The sequence below is a fragment of the Bombus terrestris genome, chromosome 6, assembly GCF_910591885.1.
Source record: "Bombus terrestris chromosome 6, iyBomTerr1.2, whole genome shotgun sequence".
NCBI classification, from domain to species: Eukaryota; Metazoa; Arthropoda; class Insecta; order Hymenoptera; family Apidae; genus Bombus; species Bombus terrestris.
Genome location: NC_063274.1, coordinates 3,990,306 through 4,013,184, shown reverse-complemented (window position 1 = coordinate 4,013,184; position 22,879 = coordinate 3,990,306). Strand labels below are relative to the sequence as shown.

At 39.9% G+C, this 22,879-nt stretch overlaps 1 protein-coding gene across 12 annotated transcripts in view; it reads right to left on the bottom strand.

Moving 5' to 3' along the window:
- Window positions 1–22,879, bottom strand: part of LOC100650924 (protein expanded) — a 118,214-nt gene that overhangs the window by 11,130 nt on the left and 84,205 nt on the right. For 11 of the 12 annotated variants that reach the window (XM_012309250.3, XM_048406861.1, XM_048406857.1 and 8 more), the window contains 2 exons: window positions 10,937–11,016; window positions 1,059–1,138 (listed from right to left, as the gene is read on the bottom strand). In XM_012309250.3, coding sequence (XP_012164640.1) covers window positions 1,059–1,138; window positions 10,937–11,016 — 160 coding nt within the window. Of the gene's footprint in view, window positions 1–1,058; window positions 1,139–10,936; window positions 11,017–12,637; window positions 12,834–22,879 lie in introns of those variants that run through there. The other variant, XM_048406867.1, reaches the window with a different exon arrangement.

The window sequence follows — 22,879 nt, the reverse complement described above, 5'->3', positions numbered from 1 at the left end:
GTGTGAAATTTCATTTCTCTTATTCCTCCCTTCTTTTCTCATGCTTCGACTTATCGTTACATCCTCACCCATCGTCCATGTATCAACTATTTCTCTCTTCCTCGATCTTGAGGACCCTGGAAAACCAGGAACCCTTATAACCGCGATATATCGCGGCCAGAAGAAAGCAAGGAAAAAAGAAATATAGAGACCCGATGGACTATGTGGGTTTGGCTGTTTAGCCAGCTACGATAGCACCAGAGTAGTATTTGAAGCGGAACGCTAATTACTCCGATTAATTCTGCAATCCATTTGGGGGCCTGTCCGATAGCCGGAGCGTTCTCGACTAATTTAGCTCCCTACCAGTGGCCAGCCTCTTTCGAGTGAATAATTTGTCAGCCAACGAGCGTGGATCCGACTACCGGAGTTTTTATTCCCTTCCTCACGGATCTCGAATGACCATTCGATTCGATAGACCAAGGTAGAGTTACTTGAGTCAGAAAGATATTTCAGTGAAGCCAATTAATTTATCACGTGGTCCGCCAAATTCGGTTATGAACAATTTTCGAGCGATCTACGTTTGAAAACAGACTGTTTAACTCGTTACTGGCGACAATCGTAATTTTCTACACGTCGAAAGGAAAAGGATTCGTTCGCGTTAATGTTAATTCAAATAATTGAATTACTTCATTTTTGAAAGATATTTCGTTGTTCCTTTTATTAGTATCCATTTTAACCGCAACCATATGAAATTATTTTCTTATTGTATTCCATAACCGTGTCAAAGACTAATAATGTCTCAAAATATACAACAAACTCGATTACTCCGCGAAAATTTCAAAATGCAATGTTAAAATATCGAAGCTTAGACGACTCGATCAACTCTACCACCTTACTACGTACGTATATAGTTGAGTTCGTGCTGTGACTTGAATGTTAGAACGAATTAAAAGGTATCAGGAATGGCGTTAGGTAATACAGAGGTGAAGTTAGTATCGATATTAGCTGATATTGGCATGGTGATTATGTAAACCGGCAGAATGTGACTACCTATTGAGAAATCTATGTGTAAGCGTTACCTTAGGAGCAATGGTGTGTCGACGTAGTAGCGAACGCGAAAGTAGAGGACGAAAGCTGGTCTCCCGCTGCTGTCTAAGCCCTGAAAATCATGAAATAAAGGTGTCATGAGATCGACTTCTATTATACTTATCGGTTACTTATATTTTCTATACTCTGTTTATATAATTTTCTTACTACAGCGTCCAAACATTATTCTCGCGGATTACAAGATTTCAATGACCCACGGTATTTGACCTTTGACTAATTTTTGATAGTCACCTTTACGCTTTGCTTTACTCATTTTCACCTTCCACTACGTTCAAACTAACTCCAACCTTACTTGCTAGTCCTGAACGAAATATCAAAATTTATATTTACAAGAAGGAATTGTACGAGTTCTAATTAAATAAATTTATCAAACAATGTACGAAACAAATTTGAAATAACAGGAAACGTTTCATAAATTTATTATTCGTATTCTAATTACTCCACGGTCTGAGCAATCGCTCGATAAATTGTATCATAAAATTTGAGTCGTGTGCAATTCTAAAATCGTTCTTATTTCGCGAACGTACCAATTGTGAATCTCTGGCAACTTATGTTCCATGAACGCCGTAAACAAATTGTATTCCGATTTTACTTTTATTTTATTTCAGTGCGTATATTCTAGCGACCGTGTATCCTAGAATATTGTAACATGAACGCGTTGAATCAACACAGAATTCATCCTATTAGCCATAATCCAACTTTTCTATACCTTCTAAACAGTACCGGTAACCAAGACAATGATCTGTTTTCATAATTAAATTGTTTCCCCGCGAACTAGAATAAGTAACGCGACACGACGCGTCGATCAACTAAATCAAACAAAAGACTCTACTCGGATTATCCGCTCGGCGAATCGATAATACTCGAGATCGTTTTGTATTTAACAATCGCATTCGTCCGGATCGTGAACCGTTGCAGAGATCTTCACCCTCGGTCGACTCAACCACCGAACCTTCTCATTTTATTCCGTCGCGAAGAGTTGCTCGCGAACGTTAAAACTCGATTCTCACTAAAACGTAAGGGACACAGATGGTATTTATAGAATTTACATATTAAAATCGAGATAAGCAATGTCGATGCGCGAATTTATCATTTTTCTTTCTCCTCTTCTACGCATTAGGAGGTTCGAATTAAAATCGATGGGGAGAGTGAAATTTTTTAGTTTTCCGATTATAGCACGGCTAAGCGTTTTTATTTACTTATTTGTATCTCAGATTCGTACTTAACTCTCGGTCAAAGTAATAAAATAACAAGGAATTTGGAATGAACGATCGAAAGTATAATTCTTCTTTTATCTTCGTGGTTTTCTACGTTTCTAGTACCACGTGTGAGAAATACGCACGCCTTAAACTTTCAGGATATTAAACGTATCGACAATTACGTTACACGCGAAATTATAGTACATCGCACGCTTGCTCGAGTTTCTCTCGTGTTACATTGTGAGTCTTGATCGTTTTATGAAACAGTTAATATATAGATCGGAATGTTACTTAAACGTTCATTGTAGATTAAGAAAGTTCGCATTATTGTATAGCCACCAGTGTATTTCTTGTAAACGGAAAAATTGTATTACCGTTTTAAACCTAATACAACGAGCCGAGCGAATATTTTTAATTTACTAAACGATAGCGAATGATTTTCGAGCAACGTACGGAACATTTTTCATTAATCGCAATCGTCGTTTGAACGTCAATCGTTACGTGCACGTAGCTAGGAATCAAGTTTAACCGTGACGAGGAAAGAAAAATCGTCGCAACGTGTGGGCAGAAACCACCAAATCGTGAATATGCCCACGCGTGCCTTCCGGCCCACGCGTCTTCAAGCACAGTAGCTACTGTAGCCTGTTCCATCGAGAATTGGGATTAAACTCGGCCGTGGATCTGTGAATTTCAGTTGATACAGTTCGAGATCGCGAAATTCGAAGATTCATAACAAGATAAATCCATCGGACTCGGCATAAACGGATCACCGTTTTTTTTTTTTTCATCTGTTTCGCAACTTTCGTAGATATCGATATGTTGGAATATGATTTTAATTTGATTATTCTTCATTTTTGTTAACGTTTGTAGTCGACTATTCGAGATTTGTAACGTTATTTTGCACCAAATTACCTTAGAATACGTGTATTTCAATTGATCTTCTAATTTTACTTTATACGATTTAGTCGTATAAAGTTGAGTACATGTTTTGATCTGAAATTGATATCTATACCGATATAATATTTATTATATCAGTTTAATTTATCAGTTTCTAGTGGTACGATAAATTACGTAACAATTATATTTGTACACAGATTTTTTCGACCAACTTGTGGCTCTATAATCCTTTGATAAAGGATCCTTGTACACAATCGCGCTGAAATTCCATTGGATAAATTAAAATGTCGAAAGTAGTTGTTCTGAAGAGAAAATAAACGATGAAAACAATTATAGGTTCATTAGTGAATATTTAAATAAATCGTATAAGATTCTAACAATCTGATACAGTGTGTAAAGATATAAATATAAACACAAATAAATATATCACCAATTAAGAGAATCTTAATAATTCCTATATTCCTTCCACATATATAATTTCCAAAATGAGTTAACTTTTGAACCGTTTCGATGACGAAAATGATGTCGAAATTGCGAGGCAAGCCCGCGATAAAAGCAAAAATATCGAAAAATCGGTAGCCCGTTTTTCCATAACACATAGTTCGTTATACACACAGCTACGACCATCGATCCGCTCCTAATTTCTTTTCACCCACACCTACACGCCCATTCGATCCATCAGAACGGTCCTCCATTGAAATTCAACAATCAGAAGAATTTCGTGGGTTTCACCCATAGAGATTAGGACGTAAAGGTGTATTAGCGCACTAATACATCTTTACTTTTCAGGAGTTGTACGGCTGCTGACCGATGATACATCATCGGATAGAGACAGACCTGAATAGGGAGAAGGCAGAGCGAAGAGAGCAAGAGAGGGAGAAGAATGTAAAAAGAAACGAGAAGAGGAGAACGTGGAGGACGACAGAGGACGAAGATGAGAGGAAAGGAAGGTTGAAAGAGGCGAAGAACGGAACGAGGGGAGACAGGTACCAATAACGAAGCCCGCTCCAAATTCGGTAGCCGAAAATTAAACCGAGAAGGGTTTCTCGGTTATGTCTAGACCTAGACCCTCCGGTCAAATCGTAGCAAATTATACCGTCGGCTCCATCCGCATATTTTATGAACCATAAATATTAATCCACCTCTCGGTATGTGCCTCTCCATCTTCCCACTTCTGTTCCACGTCCACTCTTTCGACTCTCTTTCGTCCTTCCTCCGCCTTTACCCTTCCGCCCTTCGCCACGTTACTTCTACTACACGGTACACAGACATTCCTGGATGGCCCGCGGGTACAGTCGCCGCTAAAATTGAGAGTCCAGGACAAACACACGGGAATTTGCATACACGCGATAGGGACAGGCTACTATAGACACGTCTGTAGCGTACTGGTTATACGTATACACGTACATGTATCAATTACGTGAATGACATTGAAGCTCTGCCAGATGCTATTCGCGTTGATTATTGAACCGCGATAAGTTTTTGTCTATCAGAGAATTTGATTGGTTATCTTCTTTTTTTTTTTTTTGCTTTTACACGTGCTAGGGGATTTTTGACGAAGCTGCGATCTCTATCGTGGTTGGTTTTAAATTAACAACATGTCTAAATTGTATTTTTGTACTGTCGAGAATTTTGAGCTGAGGTATAGTTTTTTGAAAAATAGTTATTCCGAAGATACGATGGTAAAACTAGATGCAGAGTAATAATTTTGTAGCACCAAGGTGGAGGAAGAAATGGTAACGGAATATTTAAGCAAATTCTTGCAATTCCTTCTCGCATTCACCGTGTACATTCGATGGTGTTCGATAATGACTAAGAAGAAATCACACAGACGAAATATTGCGTTAACGCAACACAACGTAGGATTTTAATGGGTTATACTCTGACTCGATTCTTCGAGAATGCGAGACACCAAACATAGAAAACAACCGAGTAATAAACACAACATTCCACGTGAGGCAATCGAACGGTAGAAATGAATTCCCGTTGAAAATGAACGAGGATACGCTCGTAGACAACGCAACTGTAATTATGTGATAATAACAACCATCGATAGACGATGCGTCCGATACAACAGAGACAGCATGAAATTGATTACACAGTTACATTTAACGCGTTGGAACGGCTCCTCTGGAGCGTATTGTTGATATTGACTACTGCTGTTACTTGACGCTTGGCGTGTTGCCACTTTGTGCGAGCCATTGGGTAGAACGGTAATCGCCTACTTGCAGGTATTTCTACAGCATGTTCTATTCTACTTTATACGTATAACGCGTGTACAGTGGTGTGTACACACGTACCAATGGATCTTCCTCGTTGTTCATTAGCAATCAACGCTACATACGACTCGCCTTTTTCTACTTCATAATTTTAAAGAAAACGCTGAGAATTATTTCGTGCTTCGAACAAATTTACTTGTGCGAAACGACATTGCTGAATCTTTTTCACGGAAGAGAGAAATCTTTGAAAGAAGATATCGAAGATTATTCTGTATTTTGAGAGGATTTATTCCAGTAATTTTAAGAGGACAAACAGAAATATGGATATGAGAAATCCAAAGTAGACGTATGTGGTTCAGTAAAAATTAAGCAATATTAATTAAGTAATATTCGGTTCCTTATTTGAATAAATAACAAAGATTTCATATGCATATTCGTATTGGTAATTAAACTATTTCCGAGGCATTAAAAATTCAGATTTTCTAATTAGAGTTCAATGTATAGAAATTAGGACACAAAGTAATTAGATCAATGTACATAATTACCTAATTACATATATGAGATACATAGGTAATAAAGATTTTAGACTTAAAATATAGACCCTACAAAAAGAAGCTAATCCTTGTACAGGTGTAAAATAAATGTATGCACCCGCATACACGAACTCGAACATCAAATCCGCATCGTTTCACCAATTATATCAGACATCCGATCACGTGGAGACAGCTTGCTCGTGAAAGTCCCAGTGGACGTCTTCGACAACTGTTGATGGAAATCGAAAGTGCGACACGCTGGCTCAGCTACGTACGTAGATGAGACATTCCATCGAAACTGCACTTACATACGCACAGTTCGAGAAGAGGACATTTTACATCGACCAATGAATTGCATCTCACGTTCGTTGTCAACGTAGGTTTCGTGATTCAATAAAAGAATCAATGCCACGTATTCGCAAAACTTTATTATCTCGCCGACGAAAAGGAAGAAAGCAAATGATCGAAGAAAGATAAACAAACCTTATTTTGTGACTTATATTGGCAATTCGTATCAGCTAGAGGTTTGTATCGGTGACGTGGTTCAAATCAGGATTACGGTACTAAACACAATTATTGTTAATTATTTTCTATGAAAAATCAAAGGTGGTACTTTCTGTATCCGATACCAAAAGTGCGGGAAATCTCGAACGTAAACAAATAATCATTTTCTAAATCCAATATTTTAAATTCTTCGCCGTTTCGTTACAGTATCAAAGAGTTGGTATTCGTCGAACGTTTCGCTAATTGCAAGCAGAGAAAGAAAAGAATCGATGAGATAATTTCAAGTGGAAAGAGAATACGCGACGACGTACACTCTCGCCGGTCGTACTTTCTTTTTCTGACCAAAAATTCCCTTTCGGATATCGCTTCTCGATTACAGAAAGAAAGACATAGTCACGGGTCACAGGTATAAAGTTGGAATGTAGAAAGTGCCGATAGGGGAGGAGCCCAGTTTTAATAGCCGAGGACCTCTCGCATGGCTACAGAAAATCCTCGCAGCCGATGTACCTTCGAGATAAGCACGTAGTCCGGTAGCCCGGTTTTACCGGGCCAGTATTTATTGGTTATTGGTGTGGACCGTCATTAGCGAAACGGGGGTCCCACCGCTCCGAGCAGATACGAAGATATCGCACGAGGCGGCACTCTCTGTTTCCTTCTCTCCCGTTTCCCTTCGTTTCTCTCTCATTCTCTCGCTCGAAGAACCCTTGGATCCGTAATTTCCACTGGTCAACTCCCTGCTCGTGCTGCTTCGACGATCGAACGTGTTGCACGCTATTGACAAATTCCTGCGGTTCTAACCGAACGGGGCAACGGACTGTCCTCCGTGGAATTGTTGGAATTGTTTCGGGGAGAAAAGAACGACGAGGACTGCCATACGATGGAAGGATATTCGATTATTTGGAGATGACAAGCATGTGATTACGAGAATGTTTATTGGGGTAAAATCCGTGGTTTTTGAATTGGATTGTTTGTTTCATTTTTTAAAGTATTTCAATGTTAAAAGACTTTTCATACGAACAAAGTGGACTCGACGAACTCTGTGATCACACGCGACGTACGTGTTCGTGGGTTTTATCGCTTGTTCATTTATTTTGGGATCGCGTTTAATCAGAGTGTTTTAAAAGAGAAAGCGAGAAAATTATGGATAAATGATTGTTAGAGTACACTTCATCTTTTGATAATAGAAACAATTCTAACAGGCGAAATATGTTAAATTTAACATTTTTTGGGTATTATTCATAAAAATGTATGTAGAAATCGATCGGATCTTGCGAGAAGCAGATTTATCGATATATTTTTTACGAGGAGATACGTTTGTTTACAACAATAATCGATTAGTTGCACGTGAAAACGAGAATAACGAAAAGAAACGAAATTAAGAAGCAATAGATTTTCCTACAGTTCAATGACAATTAAATTAACGACATTTGCACGAAATGTAAAGAATGAATAGTTGTATTCGAAAGCAAAAGTCCAATGAAACCATAATTCACCCCATAATGAAGGTAAAAAACGAATACAGACACAGAATAACTAAATTACGATCCAGCTACCTGTATGGTAATCTCGGCACTTTAGTGACTGTCTGCGCAAAATCTGAAATGCGTCGCTAATAACAGCGAAAGGGGGCCAAAGGGATGGAATGTCTCATCTACGATTTATCCCGTGATAAGTAAGAATTAAAAAATATGTATACTAAAGTCTAAAGCTTTCCAAGTCTAAATTATAGATCGTAAAACCTAAATCTAAACGAATGTAATTTATAGAAATTTTATTTATACGACAAACATTTCCGTCCGATAAACTTCGTCAGCAAAAGTACGATTTGTCCTACGATAAGAACAGAATTGTACTCGTAATAGTACGATGCGTACTTGCTTCAAATATAGAAAATATCAGTAATAAACAGGCAGAGGTAACCAAAGTATAGTTCAGCATACGATAACCGGCTGTAGAAAATTTAAAAAATCTCGGCAATAAACAAGCACCGAGAGGCAGTTCATCAACTGTACAGGGATACCAGGGGCTGCCGAGGTAGAAGTAAAGCAACGCACACCGGCATCCGTGGTGGTGACGACGAGTTGCCGGAGTCTATTGCGAAGCTACTCGTCTTGAAGAGGACTGCCGTTGTACGCTCGTTTAGCGCTACCCTCGGGGCAAAACCACGGCCGCCATCGTGCACCCGCGGATGGAAATGCTAATTTGGCCGAAGAGGGCCTTCTACGCACCCTTCTCCTTTCGCCGCGAGCGTGCTCGCTTCTTTTACTCTTAAATCGTCTTTTTCTCGATTCCTCGCGATGCAACGCGGTACGGCGAGACGTACCATTCCAGCTCTCTCGACCCAGTCGCGTATACACGTTATGCGTGTATATCCACGCGGTTGGTGCGTTCGTTGTTGCGTAACATAAATTCAGAAATTATTGTGATATTCCAAGGTTTCGTCTCGTGGAATATAAAAATCAGAATCTCTTACTTTTTCCTTTTTTTTCTTTTTTTTTTTTCTTTTCTTCCTTTCGAAGGAATCAACATCGACGTAATCGATATAACGTGTATATTCCTTTTTATTTTTTTTGAACGGCAGGATCGTGTAAATCGTTGAAAATTATTTAAGCGCGTTTAATGAGAATTAACGATTATCGTTCCGCCCGAGGATTCATTGCTTCGTAAATTTCGAGGTATGTAACACGGAAATTAAATGTTCTTGTTTGTACTCGGTAATTTAGGATATATTCGCTTCTGCGAGTTTGTAACAGTCTGTAGCGAATGACAAACCCGATGGCGTTTTATTTGGATAATCATTACGATTCCTCATCCCTTTTCTTTTCGAGCAAAAATTGTTTCTTGTTGAAGTTTCTAGAAGCATACAACGATGTATACGCTAGCACTCGATTTGTAGTATATAACATATTATATCGTTATTCTCTCTTGTTTATTACTATCAATATATAAATTTCAGCAAACTGTACAAGTTACTAATTGTTGTATTGTATCGCGTTGTATCTCTTTATAAGCTTCATGTTTACACTTACTATAATCTTTTTTACAGTTTATTCCATAAAGCAACATGTATCCTAATTTACTATATATCTACTAGAACCAAATTAATAATTAAATGTAATAGCTGCTACATTCTTATGGAATTAGTCTGTAGATCCAAATTGGCAAAACATGGCAGTAATACATTTTACTCGTCACTACGTATACTATTACATACATTTACTATTATTTAAATATCACGAATTGCATTAACATCCAAAGCCTTTCTATCAGTTTAGAAGAAGTTTCATTCAAAAATTAAAGAACCTGAAGATGAAGATCTCATCAAGCGCCAAGATAATTCTTCAAAATTGGACAATAACAAACACCAGTTCTATTATTGTATATTAGTGTTCAAAAATCAATTCCACCGAGTCGTAACATACTAATATTACGCATAACTGGATCATTATAAAGAATAAAATTATTGCAGTTCGATTAAGTGTCTCAACACTTTTTATGGATGATGTAAGTATTCAAAAACTAATTAATATATCAATAAACCTACGTAGTTTTCAAACAGTTAAGGACTACATCATATTTCACAGCAACTGATTTACTAACGCATTTACTTGTGGTACAAGGTGTTTAATTAAGTATTAATGAAGCAAATGAAAAAAGACTCTTAATTATGTTAATGCAATTTACAAGGGGCGTTATATAAAGCGTCGACCGCGTTTCCTGTTTCAGATTAAACTATGTAATGGTGTTGTTACATATGTTAAATAATAATTAAATTCATTGATCGAGTGACATTCAGAGACAAGCTTTTTTTACGCATAGCGAAACTCGCCTGGTTTTTAAATGCTTGCACATAATTCTTGAACGTATCAGATTTAGTCGACTACACGTCCAATACACATCTGAATCATCTAAACCCATGAATTCCTTAAGTATGCATTATGCGACAGACCTTGGTCAGGCGACCATCAAGTTACCGTACAGTTCACATTTTCTGTTCTTGCACTTTATTAGGATGAAATAGCGCGTTTAACTCATTCTAAAAAGCCGTCATTGAGAAATTGCGATAATACTACCGTAGGTGAAACACTTTAGAACGCAATTTCTTCGCTTTAAGAATCGATAAAGCCGAACGAACGCGATTGCTATTATTTCATTCGATATTACATGGAAAATAAACGAAATTTTGCAAAAATGTCACGATAATTACAAACAGCGTTGCAACGGTGCTATCGCGGGTCGATAGTATCATAAACAAAATTCGATAGCCATCCTTTTCGTTTCATTATTTAAAACTCGACAATGCGAAGAAATAGAATTCGACGATGCAAATGGATCGAAAAAGATGGGAATAAAATGCTGCGCTAAGACAACCTAAGTTAGCTCGTAATGAACTGGAACAAATATTTTGGACAATGTAGACGATACTCCACGATCTTGTTTACCAGGAATTATTTCGATATTCTTGATAACGTTGTATTGCGACAAGTCAGGTACTTACGTATGTATGAGAGCTACGCCAGTTTTTCGGTGCGTATTTGCTTAATTTATTCTCGGGATCGACGAAGAGGTACTCGCCGTCTGAAACATTGAAAAATAATGATCAATCAGCTATCTTCGTTCGTTAAGTACGTTTCTTTTAATGTTTACGTCGAACAAAATCTCAAACGTATTATCAAGGAAGAAAATATCAAATTCGCGCAATTTTTGAAACACATTCCTTTCACAAAACATTCACGTTATACTCGCGTGTAAGTATTTTGATTACCATCATCTATGAATCTCGATAATGCTGTACAAATTTCCGAATTAGCCGCCAAATCTTCAAATAAAATCCTTCTACAATTTCTGCAACTGATGCCAAAGTTTTTTTCACGCAAGAAATATCAGCGGCCAGCGGCATCCAGGCCGTCTGACAAATTAATTTTATCGGTAGCGACGCTGTTCCTTTATTATAATCGCGGAGCAAATACGCGGTTGACCGATGGACAACAGCTTCGTCCCGCGACATTCGGAGACTTCGGTCGGGCTAAATGGGCCCGTACAAGGGGCGCACATACGCGTTCACGGTGCCCTGATATGGTCGTTGCGTGGAGCCCGAAGACCCATTCTCCTCGCTCGACTTTTTGCACGGCTGATGGTCCGAAATGCCGATACCCCTAAACGAGCGAAACAATGAAAGAGCTTGTCGGCGAGGAGATGTTCGTGAATGAGAGGGCCCCCAAACCTGTCCTGCCCACATGGGGCCAGACACTCGACTCTCAGACCCTCATGGCGCGACAACGCGACGCGCTTTCCGAACTGGAACTCGATCTGGAGCTTGGAACTCGGGACTGAGCCCCCTTTGCGCGCCACGATCATGCGCTATGCGCTATGTCGCATTCTGCGTGTTTACACTACTGATCAGAAGTATATGGACACTTGACTATTTTTCATACAATTCAGTTGCTAGGCTACGGATCGAACGCGACTAAAACAAGGAAGGAGAGCCGCGTGGAAATTTGTTTCATCTACTAAATATCACGACGAGTATTTTGATGTTTTATACAGGGCTTTTACAGGACGATCTTTGTCGGTGTATTCTATGGGCATAATCAGGCAAAAGGCAATACATTACGGCAAAGTTATTTCTTCAGTTAGTTTTCGAAATACACATCGGACAGCAAGATTTTCTTAAACTTGTGTTACGATTAATGAAATATGATTGTTTATCGATTCTACAAGAAAATAATAGGCATTGGCTTTAGCTGTTAGTTTCTGGTTAGTTTATACGTGTTTACTAACGTTAAACATTTACATACCGTTGCTACAGATCGATTAGGACGTTCGATACATTTATAATATCGCATAATTGAAAGCGATGTACTTCAATTTTTTTTCAAGTTAATTCAAGATGTACGTTAAGTTAGAAATAAGTAACAGTTCTCCCCTTTACAGAAATATACATTTTTGTAGATATACTTCGAAGAAAGTATGGGACTCCCTGGGACAATTGGACCAATGTTATTAATGAAATTTCTCAAGTTATCAACGTTGAGAACAATACATTTGCATAACACCAACAAGTTTGGCAATGGAATTCTACAAATGAATTGCACAGATTACACATCAGTTGATTATCCTATGTAACACAAAATTCTAAAATTAGTTAATTTGATTATCCTACAGCCCAGAACAAGGAACTAGTTGCATTAATATTTACCCATAGAGTTGTCACTAATTGTAATATTCAGTATAAATCCCTGTTAAAGTTCCACTTCTGTAGTTGCGTTTACAAAAAAATAAATCTGTCTAAATATCCGCCATCTATTGATAATATTTTCATTGGGAAATTGGAATTCTTTTGCCAGTACTAATTGAAAAAAATAAGATTCGCTTTAAAGCATCAAATATTTTCCATAGATCCTTACATCTTCTGATATGTAATTACTAGTTTGATGAGCGTAGTTGGACAGAATCGCTCTTAGAGCCAGGAAACTTCGGGTTTTCGATTTTATGACAATTACAATTCCTATAGAATTTAAAAAATGAGTTTAATTATACAAAAATACAACTCGATCTATCGTAATTAATTATTTATCATTTAAATGTACCCTCGATTTAGCTTGTTCGAGGAATAAATTGAAATATGTCTCTGTATCTGGTAAACTTCTTACCTTAGGTATACGTACATATGTAAGTACGTACATACAGGTGTATATGGATGGTGCACGTGGAACGAAGCGTGCTAACCTCCTGCAAGATACCGGCATATATGTACACATGTGCTTTTACTTTTTCTTTAACCCATAAAGGTAGAAAAATACAACAATCGTACGATATTACGCGCATTATCTTACTCGGGCATTTCGAAATATCCTTTAACATCATCCGCTTCGCGCATAATACTCGTATTTCACACCATCGAAAAACGAAAGATAATTATCACTCTTAACTTTAATAATTAGCGTTAATTTTTTAGCCTCGTACGAGCAACGCGCGGTATCAAATTACACGCACGATTTAACCTGAAAACCTAACCTAAATTCGCGAAACAAGATACACCGAGTGACGCTTCTGCGCATGACAATTACCAAACAGTGTAATCTCTTACCGGCGATCGGGCAATTTCCAGCATGTTTTTGCCGTTTCACAGAAGCGTCACGAAACAGTTTTCACGGAACGCATAAACCTCGCCGCGACCTATAAAGGATGCCAGGAGATGTCAGTGACCGAAACTGTTCATCCCGACTACCATTATCGGCGTAGCCGCAATAAAATATGTTATCGTGACGCTCCTTCATCGGTAAAACCATAAACCGTATATACGAGGATCGTATATATCCGAAGCAGCGTTTCGTATATATAGTGTGGAATCATTATAGGTTACGTTTCAAACATCTGCTCCTCAATAAAACTCCACGTCGTGAAGCCGGTCCGGGTAGTGTCGTTCGTGTTCGAACAGCCGCGCCTCGATTCTTCTCTCGACTCTTTCTCCTTCGCCCTCTCCCCACCCTCTTTTCCTGCTTCCCCTACTCTATCTCCCACTCCATCTCCATCTTTCTCTGCTCTTTTCTCTTTCTATCCAATTCACCACCATCGACACATTACGTATCTCGTTCTCTTTTCCTCTCTCATTCCTATGCTCTTTCTCTCTTTCTTTCCATCTCTTGCTCCGTTTTACAGTGAAGCAAGTAGAACTCGGAGATTCTCGGACACCCTGTATTTAGCATATTTCGATTTGCCCGAGATACACTGACGTGAGCCGTCCACCTCGTCGACGTCCGGTGCCACGTGTGGCATGCTGGCCATGCTGCCTTTCAGACACGAAGGAGCGGATCGAGCCACATTCCGCGGTGGAGCCGGCCAAGGATGAAAGAAGGAATCGGGGGGATGTAATGCACTCTCCGCGGTGAAGAGGCTCAACCCGAACCCTCTCGCCGACGTCTCTCCTTTCTACTTTCCTTCCTGCTGCCTTCCCTCTAGCATCAAAAGAAGAAGAACAAGAAGGAGAAAAAGAAGAAGAAGCGGAAGAAGAAGGAGAAGAAGAAGAAGAAGAGGAAGCAAGAGAAAAAAAGGAAACGAAGGAGGGGAAGAGAAGGAGGAGGAGGAAAGAGTGAGCAACAAGAAGAAGAATAGACGGGTAAGACGTGGGGGAGAAAAGAAAAAGAAGCAGAAAAAGAAGAGGCGAAGGAAGAAGAATAAGGCGAAGGACGAAGAAGGGAAGAAAGATGAAGGAAAGAAGAGGAAGGTTAGGGCAGACGGGAGAAGAAGGTTGGGGGTGGCGACCTAAGAAGGTCAGAACATCGTATTTCTTGCGGCCGGCAAGAGAGTCAGCAGCGTCATTAAAAAGAAAAGTTGGAGCAGGCATTGTAAAGCGACCTGAAACCCACGAAAAATGTACCTCGAATTACCGTTCTTCCAGGCCTTTCGACGATACCGCGAACATTCCCTTCTACTACGACGCTGCCAATTTTTGGATAAAAGACGTTTATTTCCTTCGTCTCCATCTTTTTCCTCCGTTTCGATACATATCAATAATACGATGATATTTGGAATTGAAATGTCCATCTAATTTTTACTTCAGGTGTCTTCCCATAAAATGATTCTTCTCGTAGATATTTGTGCCTCATAGATCTATCCTCGAGAGTGCAACACCTTTGGATCCTCAAATTATTAACTAAGCAACGTGTGTTTCGTTAAGACGATGTTGGTCCTTAATGAATTATAAAATAGGATTGGATAACACTCGAAATATGATAGTTAAAATTTTACTTTTGCATAGTAGATATAACAAACGACAATTGTCATTCTCATTCACGTCCTAACGTTTTTCATCTGCACTTTAACCCTTTGTATCAAAACTATTTAATTCGCACGAACAATCGTATGCTTAGACTTTTAAAAAACACTCTTCTAAATCTGTTGAACAGAGGTAATGCGATGTAGTGCTTTTCAATCGTACAGCCACAGTTTTTATTTATAATCGTGTTATGTTATCGCTGTTATATCATATCCTTTTATTTTTATTTCCGCTATTATTATCACTATGTTTTTATAGATATACCCTTTCGTCCGATGTAACCATAAGTCACCTCTAGCGTCATGACACAATGCCATCTTTACCAAATATTAATACTCACCGATTGTAAGTAACACAGGGCAAATTTGAAAAAAACGTCCGAATACTTTCGTAAGCTCGTGTATGACCGGAGCTACACTTTGCAAAAGATAATAAAAAATAACGTTTTCCTGATTCCTCGTTTCTTCGTTTGCGCGTTATCTTTCTTTCGGACATAGAGCAGATGGCAAAAATGAACGGACGAAAGTGGATAGCCCCGTTGCTCGTTTCACCTGTAGCGCTCTGGTTCCGCTTCTTCCTTCCTCTCCTTCCAACGGCTACTAGCATTCCCCGTTTTTGATCGCCGGAATTGGCACCGGAATCGTCGAAGATAGATGGATGTATCCCAACGTGGCTGAGGAACCGAGAAAGTCGTAAGTCAGCTCCGGAGTTCTTTGGTTGTACGATCTCTCCCTCCGTAGCCGAGGGCACCTGTGTTACCCGAGGTATAACCCGACCATTACCGGGGAATGTTGCCCGAGGGCTAACCCTGGCCCTCGTGTAACCAACCATCGGGGCCCATGGGGTCCACCTTATCCCACTAGAGATTCCCTCCAGTCACGGACGAAGCAAGATCTTACGTCGTTCTATCTTTCTTCGTCTCGCTTCCCTTTTCATCCTCCTTTTTGTCTGTCTTCGAACCCATTCCTCTCTCTTTCATTCTCTCTCTCTCTCTCTCCCTTTTCTCTTCTCTATTTTTCTCTACCTTTCTCCTTTCCACTGGATCTTGTTCTCTTTCCATTTTTCTCTTTTCTTTTTGTCGACCGCCACGCCCAGAACGAGCATAGGCAACGTTCTTACTTTTTTACGACCCCCGAGACGAAGATGCAAGGAAAAAGAACAAGGGAGGGAAAAACGTTGTCCCGAGTTCGCGTAAAGTCCAAAGAGAATCCACCACTCGCGATCATCCCGGTGGAAATGTGCTGCAGACTAATCGCCGAGAAATGGGACCGCATTCTTTCGTGAATGCAAGATGGACAAGTATGCATCCGATGCGTGTTACCAAGGTAAGTTACCTATTGGGATTGAGGGTGGAAACAGCAACCAGGTACATTCTATCGGTTCGTTGGAGATGAAACGGTGTGTGAGATGTTCTACAGCAGTTTAGAGTAACGTACCTGTATCGTTATTTTGGTAATTTATGTAACAAGGAAAACGTCTGGTGGTTCTTTTCATCATGCTGCGAGGCTACGTATCAAAATCGAACTAGAGAATTAAATACGACGGTATAAATACAATCTGAAAAGTATAACAAAATTTGTTCAAATCTAATCGTAAACTAGTAATATTAGTAAACCGATAAATTACAAGTCGTCGATTATAGATTTCTCTCTCGCGATGGTATAAAGTTCCATAGTATAATAATTTGTAACAAGTAAAATTGTTTCGTCCAGTTACGAAGCTTATTATCGTTGTGTGGGAAAATGTATCGATACTAGTAACTTGTAATTTACAATTTATGAATCTTTATTAATAACATCAGTTCAATTGCGCCAATGGTCCCAGGTTACACATTAGTCGCGAAAAAACCTAACGTTACATCAGCGATTGTTAACGCGCTAATTTATCAATGATACAATTTTCCACCGCCACTCGTACCAAACATAAAAGTTCATACAGGCTTGATAGATAGACATTATTCGTACGGTGACGTAACAGAGATTAACGACAAATGTACAAACGGGAATAACGGACGTAACGCGTGAAAAATAATCTGCTAATTTTGAGCAGCGCGTGATCCGACTATCACGTAGCACGTATTTAACCTAATGGTCGTAAATCTACATTCTCTATTCATTCGTCAGTTCTAATTTTCCACGATGAAGAGAAACTACGAAGATCATCCTAGATGAGAAAATAACTGGCATGGATCAGATTCCATGGAAAAGGACTGGCATTTTACTGGACAGACTGGCAGAAGTGTATATGCTACAGCGTGGAAGAGATAGCGAGTGCGAAGGTAGAGAGGAGACCAGGTCCCTCTCTCAGCAATCAGGGGTGATTACGGGTGTAATTACGGTTACGGCGCATTGCTGCGCCACGGGAAGAGAGGGAGAACATTGTTTCTTTCTGGGAAACCGACGGGTTTATGGGGATCGTTCCCTCGCGGTTTTTTCTCGTCGTGAAGCGCGCGCTCACGCGCGAATCCTTGCTGCGACAGAAAAAACGCTCTTTTCCATCGATCACTTTCATTTCTTTTCACGTCGTCCTTTCGTGGCTGAGAAATACTCGCGAAAGAGCTGTCCTTTGCAACGAGCGACTCGCGTGAAGAGTGTTCTCTTCGTTATAATCGAACGACTAATCGAACAGCGAACAACGAGCTTTCCAGCAAAGCGATGTATTTCTTTTTCAATTTAAATATTAGGAAAGTACAATATAACTCGGTTTATTGAAACGAAAGTATAGCAGAATTACGTTTAATTAGGTTTTTTTTATATCTTTGTTTATTAATTCCAGGTTTTTTGCATATTTTTTTACATCATTTTTTTTCCAGAATAAACGCTGAATTCTAATTGTAGGGTGGTACAGGCAAGAGTACCGATACGCGACGGTACGACGTAGCCATGCATTATTACATTCTTTTCTCTTTTTTTTTTTTTGAGATTATTAATGTTAAATAAAATAGAATTAAGCCGCTGTTGCGCTGTGCTTATGTACGATATTTTAATTTATGTCCTGAAAGCCTGGACGCAAAAACAGGACGTTTAATTAGGTTTAAGTTCGATCAAATGATACGCTGCTACAACTGAAGCCATTTATGCGAACGTACATTCCTAATCAATGATCATCGTAAGCGAAAGAAAATAGGATATTTGTAAAAAAATTCTTCGAGTTCTTTCTGTTGTTGCTTACAACCTGACGCACTACCACGTATTCTTCTTTTTTTTCTTTTCTCGTTGATACGTTACTCGCACTTGAACAAACGAATGCTTATTTATTCTTATTAAACGCTGTATTATCGTGATTCTTGCTGATTTTACGATCTTGCACCGTCACACTCGCCGAGCAAACGTAACAAAGTAATTAAGACACGCGTATGATAAATCTTTCGTAGCAGAACCATATATTTAAGAAATACACGCGTTGCAGCGCAGAAGGATGATTTCGAGGAACTATTAACCAGAGATTCTTGAACGTTGTACGAAATCATAGCGAGTCTCGCCTACTTCGTTCCACTTTAAAAGAATGGAATGCGTTTACTATGACGTGTAATCATCTTTCAGATCAAGATACTATTGTGCGTCTTTCGTCATGCATAATCGCATTGAAATTCTTCTGCTTTTTTTTCTTTTTCATTTTTTATATATATATCATCTTTCAGCCTTCAAGACCAGAGTGTGTGAAGAATTTTAAAGGAATGCACAGATGCGTAATCTGTATGGTATCGTTTGATGGATCGCTTTCCTTACGCCTTACACGATAAAGATTTATATTGTACATGGTTCTTTAGACGAATACTACTTTCAGATCTGATAGACGGGCTCTTTCTATCTTTCTTCTTCTTTTTTTCTCATTCTTTGTGATAATTACAACCGGAGACGAGTCTCCGTAGAGTCACACGAGTGGTATTCGGCGTTAATCGTAGCATTCCATCGTTAAACAGCGCGTCATCTTTCAAAAGGAATACGCTACATGGGATTTCAGTTGTTCATATTGCATTGGCAACTAGGTGATTGCGGATTTTGTCAATAACACCTAATGACAATATCCGCAATCACTTAGTTGCCAACCCAATAGAATACTCGATACGAATCACTGACTTAATGGCGTAAAAAATTGATCAGTACTGACAACTGGCAAGATTAATAATCAGACTATGAACATTTATGCGTTTATGGAGTATTTCAGACGTAAATAGAGTTGCTGTTAAAATATTCGTAAGACCCGACAGTCTCCGATAGTAAGATAGTAATAATCTCTCGAACAAATTTATCGAGAAAAACGTCAGAACTTGAAACACCATGACTGACTTTACTCGATAGGATCGGAAAAGTAAGACTCGGTAAAGCGAGATAAGAAAGATTACACCTTTATGTTTAGACGTGGCATTCCAATAAGCTAGAAATATTTTACTCGCGCCTCGTATTGGAAAAACGTTGTGGTTCGACGTTTAATGCCTCTTGTATTACGAATAAATTAAAAATCAATCTTTTACGAGTCAACGTCTACGTTCTTGCGTTACAAATCTGTACATTAAAGTTCGTGTGGATGCAGTGTTACGCGAAGCAGTAAACGCAGAAAAACGACGCTTCTCGACAAGAAGGATTGCATTTCGCGTTAAAGTTGCGTAGTATCGTTACTTTTTTACTACGCCTCGCATTTAGGAAATTCTTTGGTATAAAACTGACCTACGAAATGATATAAATTCTCAAAGTAAGATTCTTCGATGAGAAAACTTCGTTTCAACGTCCAGACGTTGCATTTACATATTCTCGTTGCTTTTTCATCGCTCCTCGTACATGCACTAATCTCGCGATCTTCGATCGAACATTCGCTGTTGCTCGCGTTACAGGCCTCACGATGCGGCAGTGGAACGCGAACAAAAGCAAGAAAATAAAGTTTCCCGATGAAAAAATACCCGCGCTTCGACGTCTAAACGATGCGTTCGCTTTTCCACCGCGCGATTCAGGACAGGACTGTACTTTTTGTACGTTTTGGGTCATATCGAATTTATGACATTTTTCTTGCGTGTCTCGTAGATCTTGATGCGTTGACGTTGAAGACCCAGATACGATAAATTGAAAAGTGAAGTGTGCATAAAGTTTACACGTTCCATCGGTCAAGCAGAATCGCGCGGTACAGAAATAGATGAAAAGTAAAAAATTCTATGTGCCGTAGAACGACGTTCGACAAGAGCTGCGTATATGCAGCGAAATTGTATACAGAGTTTTCAGAAGGTTATTACACGTTCGTAGCAGCGAGTAACGAAGCGGACCTCGCGTTGCATTACGGAAGATAGATGGAGTTCCGTTGAACGCGGACCGAGGGGGATAAAATGTTGCTTCCACTAGCACCATCACTACCAGAGGAGAGCGAAGCACGGTGTACCAAGAGCAGCGCCACCAGCACCGGCCACCACTCCTCCACCGGAGGCCACTATCTGGAGCTCATCGCATATTTCATCCCGATCAAATTATTCCGACGAACAAAACACGCCATGTATACGTCCGAGTGAGAACGGGCACTGTGTGTGCCTTTCGGCAGCCAAAGTACAAGTTGAAGCGAGATAGAAGATGAGGAAGGTTGCAAGAGGAAGGTAAGAGAGAAGGAAGAAATAGAGACGAGGACGGTGGATTGGCTGGAAGAAAACAGGAAGGAAAGAAGAAAAAGAAAAGGAAGAAATGAAATAAGGCATGGCGAAAAAACGAAGTTAAAGAAGACGAGAAAGTGAAAAGGGGAAAAGGACGCGATTGATTGGTAGCTGGGATGGATTCGTCGATCGAAAGAAGATAAAATGAAAGAGGACAGCGGGCAGAAGTTTAGCTAAGGACGTCGACTGGCTAACCGATATACATATGTATCGTGGAGAACCCTAAAACTGCCTGCGTAATACGGACGAGCCTTCCTGGATTGGTTCGGTGCACCTCCCTCGTCCCTTTACCTTGTTGTATTGCCGCCTCCCCCACCCTGTCCTCACCACTGTTCCGTTCGACATGCACGGGGTTTCATTAGCGATCGCGTAATATAAATCAAACGACGACGCGTTTTAATTTATAAAACGCCATTACACCTTATGAATGACCCATTCATGTGAGAGGCTTCGCTTCGTGGACACGTGTCCCCGTTGTTACGACCACGAATGCCAGAAAGGGAGACCCGAAGGGCGAGGCGGATGAGAGAAAGATGGAGGTAAGAGGCGAGAGAGGAAGCGAGACAGGAAGAGTAGGGCCCACGAGGAAGAAACGCAAAAAGAAGGGAAACTCGACGAAGATGGAAGGATGGCCAAAAAAGAAAGACGAGAGGGGACGGAGAACACCGACGAGCATTCCTCGCCGATGGAATTTTCTCTTTCTTTTTTTTCTTTTTTTTTTTTTAAGAATTCATCGGAACGATGCTATTTCGATTTTACTACGATTTTCGATGCTACGAAACAGGAAAGAGAGCTTGAAGAAAGTAGAAAGGAACAGCCTGAAAAGGAGAACCAGAAGATAATACAAGGACTAAACGAAACAAAAGGAAAAAAAGAGTAGAACGTGCCAAGACGATATAAAAAATGCTGCGAAAGAATTCCAAAAAGGAGCAGAGAAACAAAGAAAACGAAAAGAAAAAAAAGGAAGAAAGATAAAAGAAAAGGAAGAGTAAAAGGGACCGCTAACGTTCGGCAAATGGTGCACAGGAGGTGCTGCTTACGAGAGGAGATCGGCGAAGGAGAAAGATCGGCATGTGTAATGGAGGGGAAGGAAGGACGTTGAAGCCCTGTTGTGATGTGACGCAGCCTTAGCTTCATCGAGGTATATATCCAACGGACCTGCTGAGACCCATTCTCTGCTCTGTAGAGGCCTACTCCCCACCCCTCTGCCCTTCCGTCCTCAATCTTCCACTCTCTTTTACTCTCTTCTGCTATGTTTTACTCTCTTCCACTTGCTTCCACTCGCTTCAACTCGCTACCTTCGTCCTCCAAATCCCTTGTACCCGCGCCAGCGAACTGAGGAGTGCGCGCGCGCCAGCGTCGACGATTCCTGTCCTCGGAGTCCTCCTTCCACATTCCTGGGTCCCAAGTCGCCGTGCGGCGGAGACGCTTGGGCGGGAGGTGGAATACGAGAGGCCCTATACAAATCACCGGGCTACCGTCTTACCCGGGCTCATTCTTTCTCTTCCCTTCTCACTCTTTCTCCCTTCCGTCTTCCTTCTTCTCTGTCACTCTTCTTCCACGTTTTCAGTCTCATCCTTTATTCCTTTTTCTTTTTCTTTTATCCTTCTTCGCGTTTCTTCTTCATTTTTTATTCCTCTTTTTCCTCCTTCCTTCCTTTCTTTCTTTCCTTCTATTTCTCTTTGCCCCTTTTTCTTTCTTTTACGATAGAAAAGCTGTAACGTATATAACTTATTATCTCTTTCATTTATCACGTTTTCCCTGTTCTTCTTTAGGATTTGATATATAGGTTTATCCCGTCTTCTGTGCGTTTCTTTCGTCCTCGTTCGTCGCTCTTCGTTTTCTATGTGTGCGCACATAATACGTAAAGGGAGGTGAATCTTTCTCTTTCGTTCTGTATTACTCTTTTTCGTTCCAGCATCCGTTAGCCTCGTCTTTGTTCGATTCATGGATGGATTAGCGGCCTCTTCTTCCTCTTAGGGACCATCCTGCACTTTCATGTCCCCTTTCCAATATTTCTTTTTCTCCTGCTG